The sequence below is a fragment of the Zonotrichia albicollis genome, unplaced genomic scaffold (assembly GCF_047830755.1).
Source record: "Zonotrichia albicollis isolate bZonAlb1 unplaced genomic scaffold, bZonAlb1.hap1 Scaffold_115, whole genome shotgun sequence".
Lineage (NCBI taxonomy): Eukaryota > Metazoa > Chordata > Aves > Passeriformes > Passerellidae > Zonotrichia > Zonotrichia albicollis.
This window is the reverse complement of record NW_027428346.1, coordinates 130,394-150,821: the sequence shown is the minus strand read 5'-3', so window position 1 is coordinate 150,821 and position 20,428 is coordinate 130,394. Positions and strand designations below refer to the sequence as shown.

General features: G+C 57.3%; 1 protein-coding gene across 1 annotated transcript; it reads right to left on the bottom strand.

The window, feature by feature from the left end:
• Positions 1-797: 797 nt before the first annotated feature.
• CADM4 (cell adhesion molecule 4) lies at positions 798-19,503 on the bottom strand. The gene is made up of 9 exons (XM_074533838.1): positions 19,349-19,503; positions 12,670-12,816; positions 10,799-10,951; positions 10,275-10,409; positions 8,932-9,096; positions 6,247-6,337; positions 4,721-4,893; positions 3,330-3,458; positions 798-1,489 (listed from the first exon to the last, which is right to left on the bottom strand). Exons 1-9 carry the CDS (start codon positions 19,416-19,418, stop codon positions 1,383-1,385), a joined length of 1,170 nt encoding a protein of 389 aa, XP_074389939.1. The 5' UTR covers positions 19,419-19,503; the 3' UTR covers positions 798-1,382.
• Positions 19,504-20,428: the final 925 nt, after the last annotated feature.

Sequence of the window (20,428 nt, the reverse complement as noted above, 5' to 3'; positions counted from 1 at the left end):
GGGGCGGGGCTAATTCAAGAAGGGGCGGGGCCAAATCCGGGGGCTGCGCCATTGGCTGGGGGAGAGGAAAGGGAAAAAGGGGTCAGGGGGGATCCCGGAGACCCCCAAACCCACCCAGGACCCCCAAAATCCCCCCAGAACCCCTCCGGGACTCCAAATACCCCTCCGGACCCTCAAATACCCCCCGGGAGTCCCCAAATCCCCCGAAACGCCCCCCAAACCCTCTCAAAATCCCCCCGAGACCCCTCCCGGGCCCCCAAACCTCCCAAAATCCTCTCCAGGACCCCCAAACCCCTCACTCACTCTCGCGGCCACTTCCGGCTTCCGGTGCGGCGACCACCGGAGCCACTTCCGGTTCCGGTCTGAGTGATTTGGGCATGCGCACTCCTCCGGGTGCGATGGGCGCGGTTTGAGGTGGGTGATGTCAGTGGTGGCCAATAGGAAAAAGGGGCGGGGCTGTGTGGGAGCGGAGGGGCGGGGCTTGGCGCCCCCTGGCGGCGCGGGGTGGGAGCGCGGGAATGTCCCAGTAGAAACCAATAAAACCAGTAAAAACCAGTAAAAACCCTTAAAATGCGCTAAAAAACAGCGCGAACCGGGAAAAACCAGTAAAACCAGTGCTCCCAGTAAGGCCCAGGGACCACCAGTGCTGCCCAATCCCCTCCCAGACCGTCCCAGTATAAACCAGTAACCCCAAATCCCCTCCCAGTCCATCCCAGTTTGACCCCAGCCCCTCCCAGTATAAACCAGTAACCCCAACCCCCCCCAGTCCCTCCCAGTTTATCCCAGTTTGACCCCAGTACGAATCGGGGTTGTTTTTATTGCATTGTATCAAAGGTGGTTAAAAGGTTATTTACAGGCCACACCCACCGAGGGGGCGGGGCCTCCCTTGGCCACGCCCACCCGCATACATTATTCATTTCCCCGCCCCTCCCCTCCCCAACCCCACCCCCCCCATAAATTGTGCGCGCGTGGGGGGGAGGGGCCAAACCCGCGCCCCTCCCCCACCCCCCCAATGGCTTTGAGGCCCCTCCCCCGCTCACAGGGGGCGTGGCTTGTGAAGGGGGCGGGGTTTATGGGGTGTGGGCGGGGTTTATCCCATTTCAACCCCTCCCCCTTTCCTCTCTGGACACCCCCAAATTTCCCACGGGCGGGGGGAGGGGCTGTGTGTGGATGCCCCTCCCCCACCCCGCAAAGGGGGCGTGGCTTGCGGGGGTGGGGTGGGGCACGGTGTGGGCGGGGCTTATCCCATTTTAACCCCTCCCCTTTCCAACCTCCCCCCCCCAATTTTGCATCAACCCCTCCCCCCTCCCGCGGTTGGGGGCGGGGCCGGTGTGGGGGTGGGTGGGGTGGAAGCCCCGCCCCCTCCGCAGGCCACGCCCCCCTCAGATGAAGAATTCCTCCTTGCGCTTCCCCCCCTCCCCCCCCAGGAACGCCTCGCGCGCCTCCCCCTGGTCCTCCAGGGCGCTGGCCTCGTGCGTCAGGTACGAGCCTGGAATTGGGGAGAAAAACCGGGAATTTGGTAAATTCGGGGGAAAAAACGGGAAATTTCGGTGAAATTTGGGCGAAATTTGGGCGAAAAACGGGGAAAAAATGGGGAAAATATAGGGGAATTTGTGCTGGCCTCGTGCGTCAGGTACGAGCCTGGAATTGGGGAGAAAAACCGGGAATTTGGTAAATTCGGGGGAAAAAACGGGAAATTTCGGTGAAATTTGGGTGAAATTTGGGCGAAAAACGGGGAAAAAATGGGGAAAATATGAGGAAAATATGGGGGAATTTGTGCTGGCCTGGTGTGTCAGGTATGAGCCTGGAAATGGGGGAAAAACCAGTGAAAATGGGAAATTTGGGGAAAAAACGGGAAATTTCGGTGAAATTTGGGCGAAATTTGGGCGAAAATTGGGCGAAAAACGGGGAAAAAATGGGGAAAATACGGGGTAAATTGTGCTGGACTCGTGCGTCAGGTATGAGCTTGGAATCGGGGGAAAAACCAGTGAAAATGGGAAATTTGGGGAAAAAACAGGGAATTTGGGCAAAATTTGGGCGAAATTTGGGCGAAAAACGGGGAAAAAATGGGGAAAATATGAGGAAAATATGGGGGAATTTGTGGTGGACTCGTGCGTCAGGTACGAGCCTGGAATTGGGGGAAAAACCGGTGAAAATGGGAAATTTGGGTGAAAAAATGGGGAATTTGGGCAAAATTTGGGCGAAATTTGGGCGAAAAACGGGGAAAAAATGAGGAAAATATGGGGGAATTTGTGCTGGACTCGTGCGTCAGGTACAAGCCTGGAATTGGGGAGAAAAACGGGGATTTCGGGTAAATTCGGGGGAAAAAACGGGAAATTTCGGTGAAATTTGGGCGAAAATTGGGCGAAAAACGGGTTAAAAATGGGGAAAATATGAGGAAAATATGGGGGAATTTGTGCTGGACTCGTGTGTCAGGTACGAGCCTGGAATTGGGGAGAAAAACGGGGAATTTGGTAAATTCGGGGGAAAAAACGGGAAATTTCGGTGAAATTTGGGCGAAAATTGGGTGAAAAACGGGGAAAAAATGGGGAAAATACAAGGAAAATATGGGGGAATTTGTGCTGGACTCGTGCGTCAGGTACGAGCCTGGAATTGGGGGAAAAACCGGTGAAAATGGGAAATTTGGAAAAAAAAATGGGGAATTTGGGTGAAATTTGGGTGAAAATTGGGCGAAAAACGGGGAAAAAATGGGGAAAATACGAGGAAAATATGGGGGAATTTGTGCTGGAGTCGTGTGTCAGGTATGAGCCTGGAATTGGGGTGAGAAATGGGGAATTTGGGAAATTAGGGACATTTGGGTGAAAAAACGGGAAATTTGGGTGAAATCTGGGCAAAATTTGGGCAAAAATTGGGCGAAAAACGGGGAAAAAATGGGGAAAAAATGGGGAAAAAATGGGGAAAAAATGGGGAAAAAATGGGGAAAAAAATAGGGAAAATACGGGGGAATATTGTGCTGGCCTGGAATTGGGGTGAGAAATGGCGAATTTGGGAAATTGGGAAAAAAAGGGGAAGTTTAGGGGATAAATGATGGAAAATGGGATTTGGGGACATTTGGGGACAAACCCAGGACACGCCCACAATGTCCCCACCCCTTTCTCTGGCCACGCCCCCACAGCCCCACCCATTAAATGGCCACGCCCCCCCCCTTGTCCCTCACACACCCCCTCCTTATGAAGCCCCGCCCACTCCTGGAGCCGGGTCCCACCCCCAAACACCAAACCACGCCCCATCCTATGAAACCACGCCCCACCCTATTAAACCCCGCCCCCTTTTGGGAGGCCCCGCCCATTTTGGGAAGCCCCGCCCACCTTTCTGCCGCACCGAGCACCAGACGAGCGCCCCCAGCAGGAGCAGCAGCAGGAACACGAGCAGCGCCAAGGCCCCGCCCACCACGGCGAAAGGCCCCGCCCCCTGCGCCGCCACCACCGCACCTGGGTCTGGGGGGAGGGGGAGGGGCTGTCAGTCCCCAGGTGTGCCCGGGTAAAACCCAGGTGTGCCCAGGTGTGCCCAGGTGAGCTCCAGGTGCCCCCAAATGTGCCCAGGTGTGCCCAGGTGAGATCCAGGTGTGCTCAAATGTGCCCAGGTGTGCCCAGGTGTGCACAGGTAAAACCCAGGTGTGCCCAGGTATGACCCAAATGTGTCCAGGTATGACCCAGGTGTGCCCAGGTGCCCCCAGGTGTGCCCAGGTACAGCCCAGGTGTGCCCAGGTGAGCCCCAGGTGTGCCCAAGTGTGCCAAGGTGTGCCCAGGTACAACCCAGGTTAATCTCAGGTGTGCCCAGGTGTGCCCAGGTGTATCCGACCCACCCCCAGGTGTGCCCAGGTGTGCCCAGGTATGACCCAGGTGTGCCCAGGTAAGATACAGGTGTCCCCAGATGTGCCCAGGTGTGCCCAGGTATGACCCAGGTGTGCCCAGGTGTGCCCAGGTGTGCCCAAACTGCCCCCAGGTGTGCCCAGGTACAGCCCAGGTGTGCCCAGGTGAGCCCCAGGTGTGTCCAAGTGTGCCAAGGTGTGCCCAGGTACAACCCAGGTTAATCTCAGGTGTGCCCAGGTGTATCCGACCCACCCCAGGTGTGCCCAGGTGTGCCCAGGTGAGCTCCAGGTGCCCCAAGGTGTGCCCAGGTGTATCCAACCCACCACAGGTGTGCCCAGGTAAGATACAAGTGTCCCCAGGTATGCCCAGGTGTGGCCAGGTGTGCACAGGCATGACCCAAATGTGTCCAGGTATGACCCAGGTGTGCCCAGGTGCCCCCAAGGTGTGCCCAGGTGTGCCCAAACCCCCAATTTTCCCTCCAAAACCCCCAAATTCCCCCCAATTTTCACCATTTTCCCACCCCCAGGTGTGCCCAGGTGTGCCCAGGTGTGTCCAGGTATGACCCAGGTGTGCCCCAAGTGTCCCCAGGTGTGCCCAGGTGTGCCCAGGTGTGCCCAACCCCCCAATTTCCCCTCCAAAACTCCCAAATTCCCCCCAATTTTCACCATTTTTCCACCCCCAGGTGTGCCCAGGTGTATCCAACCCACCCCAGGTGTGCCCAGGTAAGATACAGGTGCCCCCCAGGTGTGCCCAGGTGTGCCCAAACCCCCCAATTTCCCCTCCAAAACCCCCAATTTCCCACCGATTTCCCCCCAATTTTCACCATTTCCCCTTCCCCAGGTGTGCCCAGGTGCCCCCCAGGTATGCCCCTCCCCCCGGGCACTCACCGTACACCACCAGCACGTAGGTGTCGTGGGCGCGGCCGTGGGCGTTGCCCACCTGGCAGGTGTAGGTGCCGTTGTCCTGCGGCGCCAGCGCCGGCAGCGTCAGCCGCTCGCCCTCGGCGCGGGCACGGGGCGGCAGCGACTCGTTCATGCGGCTCCAGGACACCTCCGTGGGGCTGGGGGGGCACAGGTGGGCACAGGTGGGCACAGGTGGGCACAGGTAACCCCAAACCACAAAAAATCCCCGGTTTTTTACCAAAATTTCACCCATTTTTGGCCATTTTTCCCCATTTCTCTACACCCAGTTGTGCCACAGATACCCCCATGTATCACCAGGTGTGCCCAGGTGTGCCCAGGTGTGCCCAGGTGTACCCAGCTATCACCAGGTGGGCACAGGTGGGCACAAGTAACCCAAAACCCCAAAAAATCCCCATTTTTTTATCACAATTTTTGGCCGTTTTTCCCCATTTTTCCGCCCCCAGGTGTGCCACAGATACCCCCAGATACCCTCATGTATCACCAGGTGGGCACAGGTGGGCACAGGTAACCCAAAACCCCCAAAAATCCCCATTTTTTATCACAATTTTTGGCCATTTTTCCCCATTTTTCCGTGCCCAGGTGTGCCCAGGACTCGTTCATGCGGCTCCACGACACCTCCGTGGGGCACAGGTGGGCACAGGTGGGCACAGGTGGGCACAGGTAACCCAAAACCCCAAAAAATCCCCGTTTTTTTAGCAAAATTTCACCCATTTTTGGCCGTTTTTCCCCATTTCTCTGTGCCCAGGTGTGCCCAGGTGTGCCCAGGTGTGCCCAGGTGTGACCACAGCCACCCCCAGGTGTGCCCAGGTAACTCCAAACCCCAAAAAATCCCCGTTTTTTTACCAAAATTTCACCCATTTTTGGCCATTTTTCCCCATTTTTCCGCCCCCAGGTGTGCCCAGGTGTGCCCAGGTGTGTCCAGGTGTACCCAGGTATCACCAGGTGGGCACAGGTGGGCACAGGTAACCCAAAACCCAAAAAAATCCCCATTTTTTACTACAATTTTTTGACGTTTTTCCCCATTTTTCCACCCCCAGGTGTGCCCACAGCCACCCCCAGGTGTGCCCAGGTGTGTCCAGGTGTGCCCAGGTGTGCCACAGGTACCCCCATGTATCACCAGGTGGGCACAGGTAACCCAAAACCCCAAAAAATCCCAATTTTTTACCAAAATTTTACCCATTTTTTGCCATTTTTCCCCATTTCTCCACCCCCAGGTGTGCCCAGGTGTGTCCAGGTGTGCCCAGGAACCCCCAGGTGTCTCCCAAGGTGGGCACAGGTACCCCCAGGTGTGCCCAGGTGTGTTTCTATCCCTCCCAGGTGTGCCCAGGTAACTCCAGACCCCCCAAAATCCCCATTTTTCACCCGATTTTCACCCCGTTTTTTCCCTTTACCCCCTCCCAGGTGCCCCCAGGTGTGCCCAGGTGTGCCCAGGTGTGTGCCCAGGTGCCCCCAGGTGTGTGCCCAGGTGTGTGCCCGCCCCCCAGCCTTACCGGGGGTTGCCGTTGATGGCACAGGTGAGCACCAAGGTGTCGCCTTCGCGCAGGACGCTCTGCGAGGGGTGGATCCGCACCGAGGGGGGGTCTGCGGGCACAGGGGGGGCACGGTTGGCACCTGAGTACACCTGGGTACACCTGGGTACACCTGGGTACACCTGAGATGCACCTGGGCACACCTGGGTACACCTGGGTACACCTGGGTACACCTGGGATATACCTGGGTACACCTGAGATGCACCTGGGCACACCTGGGTACACCTGAGATGCACCTGGGTACACCTGGGTACACCTGGGCACACCTGGGATATACCTGGGTACACCTGGGTACACCTGAGATGCACTTGGGTACACCTGGGTACACCTGGGTACACCTGGTGGCACCTGGGTACACCTGAGATGCACCTGGGTACACCTGAGATGCACTTGGGTACACCTGAGATGCACCTGGGCACACCTGGTGGCACCTGGGCACACCTGGGATATACCTGGGTACACCTGGGCACACCTGGGTACACCTGAGATGCACCTGGGCACACCTGGTGGTACCTGGCATTCACCTGGCATGCACCTGGTGGCACCTGGGTACACCTGGGCTATACCTGGTGCCACCTGTCCCCATGTCCCCATGTTTCCCCGTGTTCCGTTTCCCTCCCAGTCCCTCCCAGTACAACCCAGTCCATTCCCAGTTCCCCTCAATGCACTCGCAGCTCCCCCTGGTGGCGGCTTTGGGAACTGCAGTGCCCTCCCAGTCCGTCCCAGTATAAACCAGTAACCCCAAATCCCCCATTAACCCTTTCCCAGTCCCTCCCAGTCCCTCCCAGTCCCTCCCAGTATAACCCAGTTCCATTCCCAGTCTCCCTCAATGCACTCGCAGCTCCCTCTGGCGGCAGCTTTGGGAACTGCAGCGCCCTCCCAGTCCCTCCCAGTACAAACCAGTGACTCCAAATCCCCTCCCAGTCCAAACCAGTGACCCCAAACCCCATTAACCCTTTCCCAGTTCCATCCCAGTCCCTCCCAGTATAACCCAGTCCATTCCCAGTCCCTCCCAGTAACCCCAAATCCCCCATTAACCCTTTCCCAGTCCATTCCAGTTTATCTCAGTCCCCTTCAATGCACTCACAGCTCCCCCTGGTGGCGGCTTTGGGAACTGCAGCGCCCTCCCAGTACAAACCAGTAAACCCAAACCCCCTCCCAGTATAACCCAGTCCATTCCCAGTCCCTCCCAGTATAAACCAGTAACCCCAAATCCCCTCCCAGTACAAACCAGTAACCCCCAATCCCCTCCCAGTCCAAACCAGTGACCCCCAAACCCCCATTAACCCCTCCCAGTTCCATCCCAGTCCCTCCCAGTATAACCCAATCCATTCCTAGTCCCTCCCAGTCCAAACCAGTAACCCCAAATCCCCCTTTAACCCTTCCCCAGTCCATTCCCAGTCTCCCTCAATGCACTCGCAGCTCCCCCTGGTGGCAGCTTTGGGAACTGCAGCGCCCTCCCAGTTTGTCCCAGTCCCTCCCAGTACAAACCAGTGACCCCAAACTCCATCCCAGTACAAACCAGTGACCCCAAACCCCCATTAACCCTTTCCCAGTCCCTCCCAGTCCCTCCCAGTCCCTCCCAGTACAAACCAGTGACCCCAAACCCCCTCTAACCCTTTCCCAGTTCCATTCCCAGTTCCCTCAATGCACTCACAGCTCCCCCTGGTGGCGGCTTTGGGAACTGCAGCGCCCTCCCAGTTTGTCCCAGTCCCTCCCAGTACAAACCAGTAACCCCAAATCCCCTCCCAGTACAAACCAGTGACCCCCAATGCCCATTAACCCTTCCCCAGTCCCTCCCAGTACAAACCAGTAGAACCCAGTCCATTCCCAGTCCCTCCCAGTCTCCCTCAATGCACTCGCAGCTCCCCCTGGCGGCGGCTTTGGGAACTGCAGCGCCCTCCCAGTATCTCCCAGTATAAACCAGTGACCCCAAACCCCCTTTAACCCCTCCCAGCCCCTCCCAGTATAACCCAGTCCATTCCCAGTCCAAACCAGTCCAAACCAGTGACCCCAAATCTCCTTTAACCCTTCCCCAGTCCCTCCCAGTCCCTCAATGCACTCACAGCTCCCTCTGGTGGCAGCTTTGGGAACTGCAGCGCCCTCCCAGTCCAAACCAGTGACCCCCAAACCCCCATTAACCCTTTCCCAGTCCCTCCCAGTCCCTCCCAGTCCCTCCCAGTATAAACCAGTGACCCCAAACTCCATCCCAGTACAAACCAGTGACCCCAAATCCCCCTTTAACCCTTTCCCAGTCCATCCCAGTCCCTCCCAGTCTCCCTCAATGCACTCCCAGCTCCCCCTGGTGGCGGCTTTGGGAACTGCAGCGCCCTCCCAGTATAAACCAGTGACCCCAAACCCCCCATTAACCCTTCCCCAGCCCCTCCCAGTACAAACCAGTAACCCCAAATCTCCTTTAACCCTTCCCCAGTCCCTCCCAGTATCCCTCAATGCACTCAAAGCTCCCTCTGGTGGCGGCTTTGGGAACTGCAGCGCCCTCCCAGTTTGTCCCAGTCCCTCCCAGTACAAACCAGTGACCCCCAATGCCCATTAACCCTTTCCCAGCCCCTCCCAGTCCCTCCCAGTATAACCCAGTCCCTCCCAGTCCCTGCCAGTCCCTCCCAGTCCATTCCCAGCCCCACTCACACTGCACGTCCAGCTGGTACTGCGTCTGCCTCCTCTGCCCCCTGCCCAGTGCCGGGTGCGTGGCCTCGCAGGTGACGATGGCGCCGTGGTCGCGCCGCTCCGGCCGCAGCTGCAGCACCGAGCGCTGCCAGAACACCTTGCCCTCCTGCCGGTGGCTGCTGCGGCCTGCGGGGGGCAGGTGTGCCCAGGTGTGCCCGGGTGTGCCCCCCAGGTATCCCCAGGTGTGCCCAGGTGTGCCCCCGGGTGTGCCCAGGTGTGCCCAGGTGTGCCCAGGTGTGCCCAGGTGTGCCCCCAGGTACCCCCAGGTATCCCCAGGTGTGCCCAGGTGTGCCCCCAGGTATCCCCAGGTGTGCCCAGGTGTGCCCAGGTACCCGCAGGCAGCCCCAGATATCCCCAGGTGTACCCAGGTGAGGGCACAGGGACCGCCAGGTGTGCCCAGGTGTGTTTCTATCCCTCCCAGGTGTGCCCCAAGTTGTGTGCCCAGGTGTGCCCCCAGGTATCCCCAGGTGTGCCCAGCTGTGCCCCCAGGTGTGTTTCTATCCCTCCCAGGTGTGCCCAGGTATCCCCAGATGTGACCAGGTGTGCCCCCAGGTGTGCCCAGGTACCCGCAGGTACCCCCAGGCATCCCCAGGCATCCCCAGGTGTGCCCAGGTGTGCCCCCAGGTACCCCCAGATATCCCCAGGTGTGCCCAGGTGAGGGCACAGGTACCCCCAGATACCCCCAGGTGTGCCCAGGTATGTCCCTAAGTACCCCCAGGTACCCCCAGGTGTGATCCTAAGTGGGCACAGGTGGGGACAGGTACCCCCAGGTGTGCCCAGGTATCACCAGGTGTGGGCACAGGTACCCAAAGGTACCCACAGATATCCTCAGGTGTCCCCCCAGGTGTGCCCAGGAACCCCCAGGTGTCTCCCAAGGTGGGCACAGGTATCCCCAGGTGTGCCCAGGTGTGCCCAGGTGAGGGCACAGGTACCCCCCAGGTGTGCCCAGGTGTGCCCAGGTATCACCAGGTGTGGGCACAGGTACCCAAAGGTACCCACAGATATCCTCAGGTGTCCCCCCAGGTGTGCCCAGGTAACCCCAGGTGTGCCCAGGTGTGCCCAGGAACCCCCAGGTGTCTCCCAAGGTGGGCCCAGGTACCCCCAGGTGTGCCCAGGTGTGCCCAGGTGTGTTTCCATCCCTCCCAGGTGTGCCCAGGTAACCCCAAACCCCCCAAAATCCCCATTTTCCACCCGATTTTCACCCCGTTTTCTCCCTTTACCCCCTCCCAGGCGCCCCCAGGGGTGTGCCCAGGTGTGCCCAGGTGTGTGCCCGCCCAGGTGTGTGCCCGCCCAGGTGAGCTCACCTGGCAGCTCGCGCCGGTCGCGGTACCAGCGCAGCGTCGCCATTGGCCGCGCCCGGGGCACCAGGCAGGTGAGCTCCAGCTCCTCCCCCTCCACGGCCAACGCCCCCGCCTCGACCAATGGCGGCTCGGGGGGCACTGAAAGGGCACAGGTGGGCACAGGTGAGACATGGACAGGTGGCACCCAGGTGTGCCCAGGTAACACAAAACCCCCCAAAATCCCCATTTTTTACCCGATTTTCACCGGGTTTTTTTTGTTCTGTCCCTCCCAGGTGTGCCCAGGTGTGTGCCCAGGTGTGTGCCCAGGTGTGTGCCCAGGTGTGCCCCCAGGTGTGCCCATACCCAGCACGGTGAGCGTGGCTATCTGGTGGTGCGTGTCATTGGCATACAGCTGGCAGGTGTGCCCAGGTGTGCCCAGGTAACACAAAACCCCCCAAAATCCCCATTTTTCACCCGATTTTCACGGGGTTTTTTTTGTTCTGTCCCTCCCAGGTGTGCCCAGGTGTGTGCCCAGGTGTGTGCCATACCCAGCACGGTGAGGGTGGCTATCTGGTGGTGGGTATCATCCGCGTACAGCTGGCAGAAGTAGCCGCCCTCGTCCTCCAGCCGTGCCCGCGCCAGGCGCAGCCGCAGCCGCCGCCGGCTGAACTCGGCCAGCTCGAAACGCTCGTCCTTCAGCGCTGGGGACATTGGGGGACATTTGGGGTCACTCAGGGGTCACGAGGGGTCACGGGGTCAGCCATGGGGTCACAGGGTCAGCCATGGGGTCACGGGGTCAGCCATGGGGTCACAGGGTCAGCCATGGGGTCACGGTGTCACCCCCAGCTCGAAACGCTCGTCCTTCAGCGCTGGGGACATTGGGGACATTGTGGGGTCACTCAGGGGTCACTGAGGGGTCACTGAGGGGTCACGGGGTCAGCCATGGGGTCCCACCATTTTTTCCCCAAATTTCCCAAAAATTTCGCCTTTTTTTCCCAATTTTTCCCCCAATTTTCCCTTTTTTTTTCCCAATTTTTCCCCCAATTTTCCCTTTTTTTTCCCAATTTTCCCCCCAATTTCCCCCCCATTTTTTCCCCAAATTTCCCATAAATTTCCCCATTTTTTTCCCCAATTTTTCCCCCAATTTCCCTGCCATTTTTCCCAATTTTCCCATTTTTTCCCCAAATTTCCCATAAATTTCCCCATTTTTTTCCCCAATTTTCCCCTCAATTTCCCCATTTTTTTCCCATTTTTTCCCCAATTTTTCCCCCAATTTCCCTGCCATTTTTTTCCCAATTTTTCCCCAATTTCCCCGCCATTTTTTCCCCAATTTTCCCCCCAATTTCCCTGCCATTTTTTTCCCAATTTCCCCAGTTTTTTCCCAATTTTTCCCCCAATTTTCCCATTTTTTTCCCCCAATTTTCCCATTTTTTTCCCAATTTTTCCCCCAATTTCCCCGCCATTTTCCCCCCAAATTTCCCATAAATTTCCCCTTTATTTTTCCCAATTTTTCCCCCAATTTCCCTGCCATTTTTTCCCCAATTTCCCCGCCATTTTTTTCCCAATTTTTCCCCCCAATTTCCCTGCCATTTTTTTCCCAATTTTCCCATTTTTCCCCAATTTTCCCCTCAATTTCCCTGCCATTTTTTCCCCAATTTTCCCCCCAAATTCCCTGCCATTTTTCCCCCAAATTTCCCATAAATTTCCCAATTTTTTTTCCCAATTTTTCCCCCAATTTCCCCGCCATTTTTTCCCCAAATTTCCCATAAATTTCCCCTTTATTTTTCCCAATTTTTTCCCCAATTTTCCCCCCAATTTCCCTGCCATTTTTTCCCCAATTTCCCCGCCATTTTTTTTCCCAATTTTTCCCCCATTTCTCCCCCATTTTCTCCCCAAATTTCCCATAAATTTCCCCATTTTTTCCCCAATTTTCCCCCATTTTTTCCCAATGTCCCCAATGTCCCCAATGTCCCCAGTGTCCCCAATGTCCCCAAAGTCCCCAATGTCACTGTGTGTCCCCAATGTCCCCAAATCTCATTTATCCCCAATTTTCACCCCAATTTTCCCCCATTTCTCCCCCATTTTTTCCCCAAATTTCCCATAAATTTCCCCATTTTTTTCCCAATTTTTCCCCCAATTTTCCCCATTTTTTTCCCAATTTTCCCCCATTTTTTCCCCCAAATTCCCCCATTTTTTCCCAGTGTCCCCAGTGTCCCCAATGTCCCCAGTGTCCCCAAATCTCATTTATCCCCAATTTTCACCCCAATTTTCCCCCATTTCTCCCCCATTTTTTCCCCAAATTTCCCCATTTTTTTCCCCAATTTTCCCCCATTTTTCCCAATGTCCCCAACGTCCCCAATGTCCCCAATGTCCCCAATGTCCCCAACGTCCCCAATGTCCCCAATGTCCCCGGTGTCACCTCGGGTGCCGTTGAAGAACAGCGTCTGCCGGGCGGGGTTCTGGATGACCACGATGGAGCCGTCGTACCTGTGCAGGTGACAGGTGATCTCTGCCGTGCCACCCTCCAGCACGGTGACATTCTCTGCCTGGACCTCCTGGGAGTGACCTGGGGACATTGGGGACATTGGGGACACAAAGTGACATTGGGGACATTGGGGACATTGGGGACACTGGGGACATTGGGGACACACAGGTGATCTCTGCCGTGCCACCCTCCAGCACGGTGACATTCTCTGCCTGGACCTCCTGACACCGCCCTGGGGACACACAGTGACATTGGGGACATTGGGGACACTGGGGACATTGGGGACATTGGGGACATTGGGGACACACAGGTGATCTCTGCCGTGCCACCCTCCAGCACGGTGACATTCTCGGCCTGGACCTCCTGGGAGTGACCTGGGGACATTGGGGACATTGGGGACATTGGGGACACTGGGGACATTGGGGACACACAGGGACATTGGGGACATTGGGGACATTGGGGACACACAGTGACATTGGGGACATTGGGGACATTGGGGACATTGGGGACATTGGGGACATTGGGGACACACAGGTGATCTCTGCCGTGCCACCCTCCAGCACGGTGACATTCTCGGCCTGGACCTCCTGGGAGTGACCTGGGGACACACAGTGACATTGGGGACATTGGGGACATTGGGGACACACAGTGACATTGGGGACATTGGGGACACTGGGGACATTGGGGACACACAGGTGATCTCTGCCGTGCCACCCTCCAGCACGGTGACATTCTCTGCTTGCACCTCCTGGGAGTGACCTGGGGACATTGGGGATATTGGGGACACTGGGGACACTGGGGACATTGGGGACATTGGGGACATTGGGGACAATGGGGACACACAGTGACATTGGGGACATTGGGGACATTGGGGACATTGGGGACACACAGGTGATCTCTGCCGTGCCACCCTCCAGCACGGTGACATTCTCAGCCTGGACCTCCTGACACCGCCCTGGGGACATTGGGGACACACAGTGACACTGGGGACATTGGGGACATTGGGGACACACAGGGACATTGGGGACATTGGGGACACACAGGGACATTGGGGACATTGGGGACATTGGGACACTGGGGACACTGGGGACATTGGGGACATTGGGGACACTGGGGACATTGGGGACATTGGGGACATTGGGGACATTGGGGACACACAGGGACACTGGGGACATTGGGGACATTGGGGACACTGGGGACACACAGTGACACTGGGGCCATTGGGGACACTGGGGACATTGGGGACACACAGGGACATTGGGGACATTGGGGACATTGGGGATATTGGGGACATTGGGACACACAGTGACATTGGGGACATTGGGGACACTGGGGACATTGGGGACATTGGGGACATTGGGGACACTGGGGACACACAGGGACATTGGGGACACACAGTGACATTGGGGACATTGGGGACACTGGGGACATTGGGGACATTGGGGACATTGGGGACATTGGGGACATTGGGGACACTGGGGACATTGGGGACATTGGGGACATTGGGGACACTGGGGACACCGGGGACATTGGGACATTGGGGACACTGGGGACATTGGGGACACACAGGTGATCTCTGCCGTGCCACCCTCCAGCACGGTGACATTCTCTGCTTGGACCTCCTGACACCGCCCTGGGGACATTGGGGACATTGGGGACACTGGGGACATTGGGGACATTGGGGACATTGGGGACATTGGGGACACACAGGGACATTGGGGACATTGGGGACATTGGGGACACTGGGGACATTGGGGACATTGGGGACATTGGGGACATTGGGGACATTGGGGACACACAGGTGATCTCTGCCGTGCCACCCTCCAGCACGGTGACATTCTCAGCCTGGACCTCCTGACACCACCCTGGGGACATTGGGGACATTGGGGACATTGGGGACACTGGGGACATTGGGGACACACAGGGACATTGGGGACACTGGGGACATTGGGGACATTGGGGACACTGGGGACAGTGGGGACACCAGGATGTCACCATGGGGACATTTGGGACACCACAGGTGACACCCATGGGTCACTAAAGGGGACACAAAGGACACAGGGGACACCACAGGGTCACACAGGTGACATTGGGGACATTGTGGACATTGGGGACACCACAGGTGACACACAGGTGACATTGGGGACACCACAGGGTCACACAGGTGACATCACTGGGGACACCAGGATGTCACCATGGGGACATTGGGGACACCCACAGGTGACACCCAGGGGACACCCAGGGGTCACCAAAGGGGACAGGGGACACAGGTGACACAGGGGACATGGGGACACCATGGGGGACACAGGGACAGAGGACATGGGGACACCATGGGGGACACAGGGGACATGGGGACAGGTGACACAGGTGACACAGGTGACACAGGGTGACACTGGGTGACACAGGGTGACACAGGGTGACACAGGGGGACACCGGGTGACACAGGGTGACACAGGGTGACACAGGGGGACACAGGGTGACACAGGGTGACACAGGGTGACACAGGGTGACACAGGGGGACACAGGGTGACACAGGGGGACACAGAGGGACACAGGGTGACACAGGGTGACACAGGGTGACACAGGGTGACACCGGGTGACACAGGGGGACACAGGGGGACACAGGGTGACACAGGGTGACACCGGGTGACACAGGGGGACACAGGGGGACACAGGGGGACACAGGGTGACACAGGGTGACAGCACGGGGACAACACGAGCACAGCATCCCTGAGGGGCCGGGGACATCTGGGGACATTGGGGACAGTGACACCAACACGGGGGTTTGGGGACATTGGGGACAGCAGGAGGGTGGCACAGTGACAGCATTGGTGACAGCGGTGACACCACAGGGGTGGCCTTGGGGACAGGGACACCCCCAGTGTCCCCGAGTGTCCCCTGCGGTTGCCATGACAATGCCACAGGGGTGGTGACACCGAAGGGGGGGGGGGTTTGGTGACATCGAGGGGGGGGGTGACAATGACGGGGGTGACACCGAGGGGGGGTGGTGACAATGAGGTGACAATGAGGGGGTGACAATGATGGGGGTGACAATGGGGGGGGGAGGGGATTGTGCTGACACAGCAGAACGTGGGGTCACCCCCTCCCCCCCCCCCTCAAGGTCACCCCCCCCGCGCCAAGGTCAGCGTGTCCCCAAGGGGGGGAGGGGACAATGGGGGGGGGGGGTTGGGGACAATAAGGGGGAGTTGGGGACAATAAGGGGGGGTTGGGGACAATAAGGGGGGGAGGGGACAATAAGGGGGGGGTTGGGGACAATAAGGGGGGGGTTGGGGACAATAAGGGGGGGGGTTGGGGACAATGGGGGGGGGTTGGGGACAATAAGGGGGGGTTGTTGGGGACAATAAGGGGGGGTTGTTGGGGACAATAAGGGGGGGGGTTGGGGACAATAAGGGGGGGGGTTGGGGACAATAAGGGGGGGTTGTTGGGGACAATAAGGGGGGGTTGGGGACAATAAGGGGGGGTTGTTGGGGACAATAAGGGGGGGGTTGTTGGGGACAATAAGGGGGGGGGTTGGGGACAATAAGGGGGGGTTGGGGACAATAAGGGGGGGGTTGGGGACAATAAGGGGGGGGTTGGGGACAATAAGGGGGAGTTGGGGACAATAAGGGGGGGGGTTGGGGACAATGGCCCTTTCAGTGTCACCCACGCTCGGGGACAGCCCCGGTGGCGCCTCGGGGGGGGGAGGGGACAATGTGACAATAACGGGACACCCCCCCAAGCCCCTCCCCCCACCAAGGGTGGCTTTGGGGACATTGGGGACATTGGGGGAGGGGCGGGGAGACCCCAAAATGGGGGAAAACCCCTCAAAAAAGGGGGGGAGGGGACACCGAGGGGGGGGAGGGGACAGAGGGGACATCGGGGGGGGGAGGGGACAGAGGGGACACCGGGGGGGGGGAGGGGACAGAGGGGACACCGAGGGGGGGGAGGGGACAGAGGGGACACCGAGGGGGGGGAGGGGACAGAGGGGACATCGCCACCCGCAGCCGGGGTGGGGGAGGGGCTGCGGCACAGAGCGCGGCGGGGATTGGGGAGGGGGCCGAGGGGGATTTTTCAGGGATTTTTTGGATTTTTTTGGAAATTTTGGGGGGTTCAGATAATTTGGGGAGGGGTCCCAAAATCCCCCAAATTTTTGGGGATTTTTCCGGAATTTTAGGGGATTTTTTTTTAATTTTTTGGGGGTATTTTTGGATTTTTTTTCTAATTTTTTGAGGGTTTTTTAAGGATTTTTTTGGGGTCTGGGGGTTTTTTGGGGTACAGGAAATTTGGGGAGGGGTCGGGATTTTTTTAAAATTTTTTGGGGATTTTTTAAAATAATTTCTGGAATTTTTGGGGTTTTTTTTTATTTTTCATTGATTTTTTTGCGATTTTTTAGGGGTTTTTTTTAGGATCGCGGGTTTTTTGGGTCTGGGGGTTTTTTGGGGTCCGGCGAATTTGGTGGGGAGGGGTCGCGGGGGCATCCGGATTTTTTTTGGGATTTTATTGGAATTTTTTTGGAATTTTTCTGAATTTTTTTCGGGATTTTTTTGGGGAGATTTTAGGGTGATTTTTAGGGTCGGGTTTTTTGGGTCTGGGGGTTTTTCAGGGGGGGATTTTGGGGTCCGGAGAATTTGGGGAGGGGTCTCACGGGTGCTCCCGATTTTTAGGGAATTTTTTAGGATTTTTTTCGGAATTTTTGGGGGCATTTTTTTGCCGATATTTGAGGGGTATTTTTGGGCCTTTTTTTTGGGTCTGGGGGTTTCTCGGGGCTTGGGGAATTTGGGGAGGGGGCGCACTGAGCGTGTCCGGATTTTTAGGAATTTTTTCGGGATTTTTTCGGGAATTTTTTCGGATTTTTTCGGGATTTTTTTTGGGGGGGGGTTTTCGGGGCCGAGTTTTTTGGGTCTGGGGGTTTCTCAGGGGGGGATTTCGGGGTTCAGGGAATTTGGGGAGGGGTCTCATGGGTGATCCCGATTTTTAGAGATTTTTTCTGGATTTTTTGGGGGGGTTTTTTTGCCGATTTTTGGGGCCGGGTTTTTTGGGGTCTGGGGGGTTTCTCAGGGCTCAGGGAATTTGGGGAGGGGGCGCACTGAGCGTGTCCGGATTTTTAGGAATTTTTTCGGGATTTTTTCAGGATTTTTTTTGGGGGGGGGGGATTTTTTTGCCGATTTTTGGGGCCGGGTTTTTTGGGGTCTGGGGGTTTCTCAGCGGGGATTTCAGGGCTCAGGGAATTTGAGGAGGGGGCGCACTGAGCGTGTCCGGATTTTTAGGAATTTTTTCGGGGATTTTTTCAGGATTTTTTAGGGGGGTTTTTTGCCGATTTTTGGGGCCGGGTTTTTTGGAGTCTGGGGGTTTCTCGGGGCTCAGGGAATTTGGGGAGGGGGCGCACTGAGCGTGTCCGGATTTTTAGGAATTTTTTTGGGATTTTTTTTTTTGGGGGGGGGGGGGTTTTGCCGATTTTTTGGGCCGGGTTTTTTGGGGTCTGGGGGTTTCTCAGGGCTCAGGGAATTTGGGGAGGGGGCGCACTGAGCGTGTCCGGATTTTTAGGAATTTTTTCGGGATTTTTTTCAGGATTTTTTAGGGGGGGGTTTTTTGCCGATTTTTGGGGCCGGGTTTTTTGGGGTCTGGGGGGGTTTCTCGGGGCTCAGGGAATTTGGGGAGGGGGCGCACTGACCGTGTCCGGATTTTTAAGAATTTTTTCGGGATTTTTTCAGGATTTTTTTTGGGTGGGGGGGGGGATTTTTTTGCCGATTTTTGGGGCCGGGTTTTTTTGGGGTCTGGGGGTTTCTCAGCGGGGATTTCAGGGCTCAGGGAATTTGGGGAGGGGGCGCACTGAGCGTGTCCGGATTTTTAGGAATTTTTAGGAATTTTTTCCGGGATTTTTTCTTTGGGGGGGGGGGGGTGGGATTTTTTTGCCGATTTTTGGGGCCGGGTTTTTTGGGGTCTGGGGGTTTCTCAGGGGGGGATTTCAGGGCTCAGGGAATTTGGGGAGGGGGCGCACTGAGCGTGTCCGGATTTTTAGGAATTTTTAGGAATTTTTCCGGGATTTTTTTTGGGTGGGGGGGGAGGATTTTTTTGCCGATTTTTGGGGCCGGGTTTTTTGGGGTCTGGGGGTTTCTCAGCGGGGATTTCAGGGGTATTTGGGGAGGGGGCGCACTGAGCGTGTCCGGATTTTTAGGAATTTTTCGGGATTTTTTCAGGATTTTTTAGGGGGATTTTTTTGCCGATTTTTGGGGCCGGGTTTTTGGAGTCTGGGGGTTTCTCAGGGGGGGATTTCAGGGCTCAGAGAATTTGGGGAGGGGGCGCACTGAGCCTGTCCGGATTTTTAGGAATTTTTAGGAATTTTTTCCGGGATTTTTTTTTGGGGGGGGGGGGGGTGGGTTTTTTTGCCGATTTTTGGGGCCGGGTTTTTTGGGGTCTGGGGGTTTCTCAGCGGGGATTTCAGGGGTATTTGGGGAGGGGGCGCACTGAGCGTGTCCGGATTTTTAGGAATTTTTTCGGGATTTTTTTCAGGATTTTTTAGGGGGGTTTTTTTGCCGATTTTTGGGGCCGGGTTTTTTGGGGTCTGGGGGGGGTTTCTCAGGGCTCAGGGAATTTGGGGAGGGGGCGCACTGACCGTGTCCGGCGGCCCAGAGCAGCAGCAGCCCCGGCAGCAGCGCGGGGGGGGCGCACGGGGGGCGCTGCATGGCGGCCGAGCCTCCGCCGCCGCCGCTTCCCCACCTGCCGGGCCCGAGCCGATAATCAGATGCTAATGAGATGCTAATGAGATGCGGGAGGCTGAGCCAATGGGGAGGAGGAGGGGGGAGGAGTTTGTTTTTGGGGTTGGGGTGGGGGGGGGGGAGGGGTTTAAGGGGGGTAAAAAAGGAGAAATAAGCCCCGAAAAAAACGGAGAAAGAAAGGCAGAAATAGGAGGGAGGAATTCGGGGGGATTTTGGGGGCAGTTTGGGTGGGCTCCGGGGGGATTTTGGGGGGTCTTGGGGGGAATTTTGGGGGAAATTCGGGGGCTTTGGGGAGTCTGGGGGGATTTGGGGGGGATTTAAGGGGACTGGGGGGGGTTCAAGGGGAATTTGGGGGGATTTCGGACCCTCAGGAGAGAATTGGGGATCCCAAAGGGGGGGACTGGGGGGATTTGGGAGGGTCTGGGGGCGATTGGGGACCCCCAAGATTGGATTTGGGGGACCCCAAGTGGGATCAGATACCCCAAAATTTAACCTGGGACGCCCCAAAAATCAAACTGGAAACCCCAACATTATAACTGGGAAAACCCGAAAATCAAACTGGGACCCCCCCCCCCATAAAACCGAATGGAACATCCCAAAGCGAGATGAGAACCCCCCAAATTTGACCCGGGACCTCCCAAAATTGACCCGGGAACCCCCAAATTTGACCCGGGACCCCTCAAATTTGACCCGGGACCCCTCAAATTTGACCGCGGGACCCCCCAAAATTGACCTGGGACCCCCCAAAATTGACCCAGGACCCCCCAAAACCTCCCTGTCCCCCCCCCCCCGTGTCCCCCCCCGGTGCTGGCGCGGTGACACCGCAGGGGGGGGAGTTGGTGACAGCTTGACAGTTGCCATGGCAACCGGGGGGGGGGAACAAAGGCGGCTCAGAGCGGGAACAGCGCGGCCATTCAGGGCCGGGGGGGGGCGTTGGGGGGGTCCCGAGGGGGTTTGGGGGGTCCCAGGTCAATTTT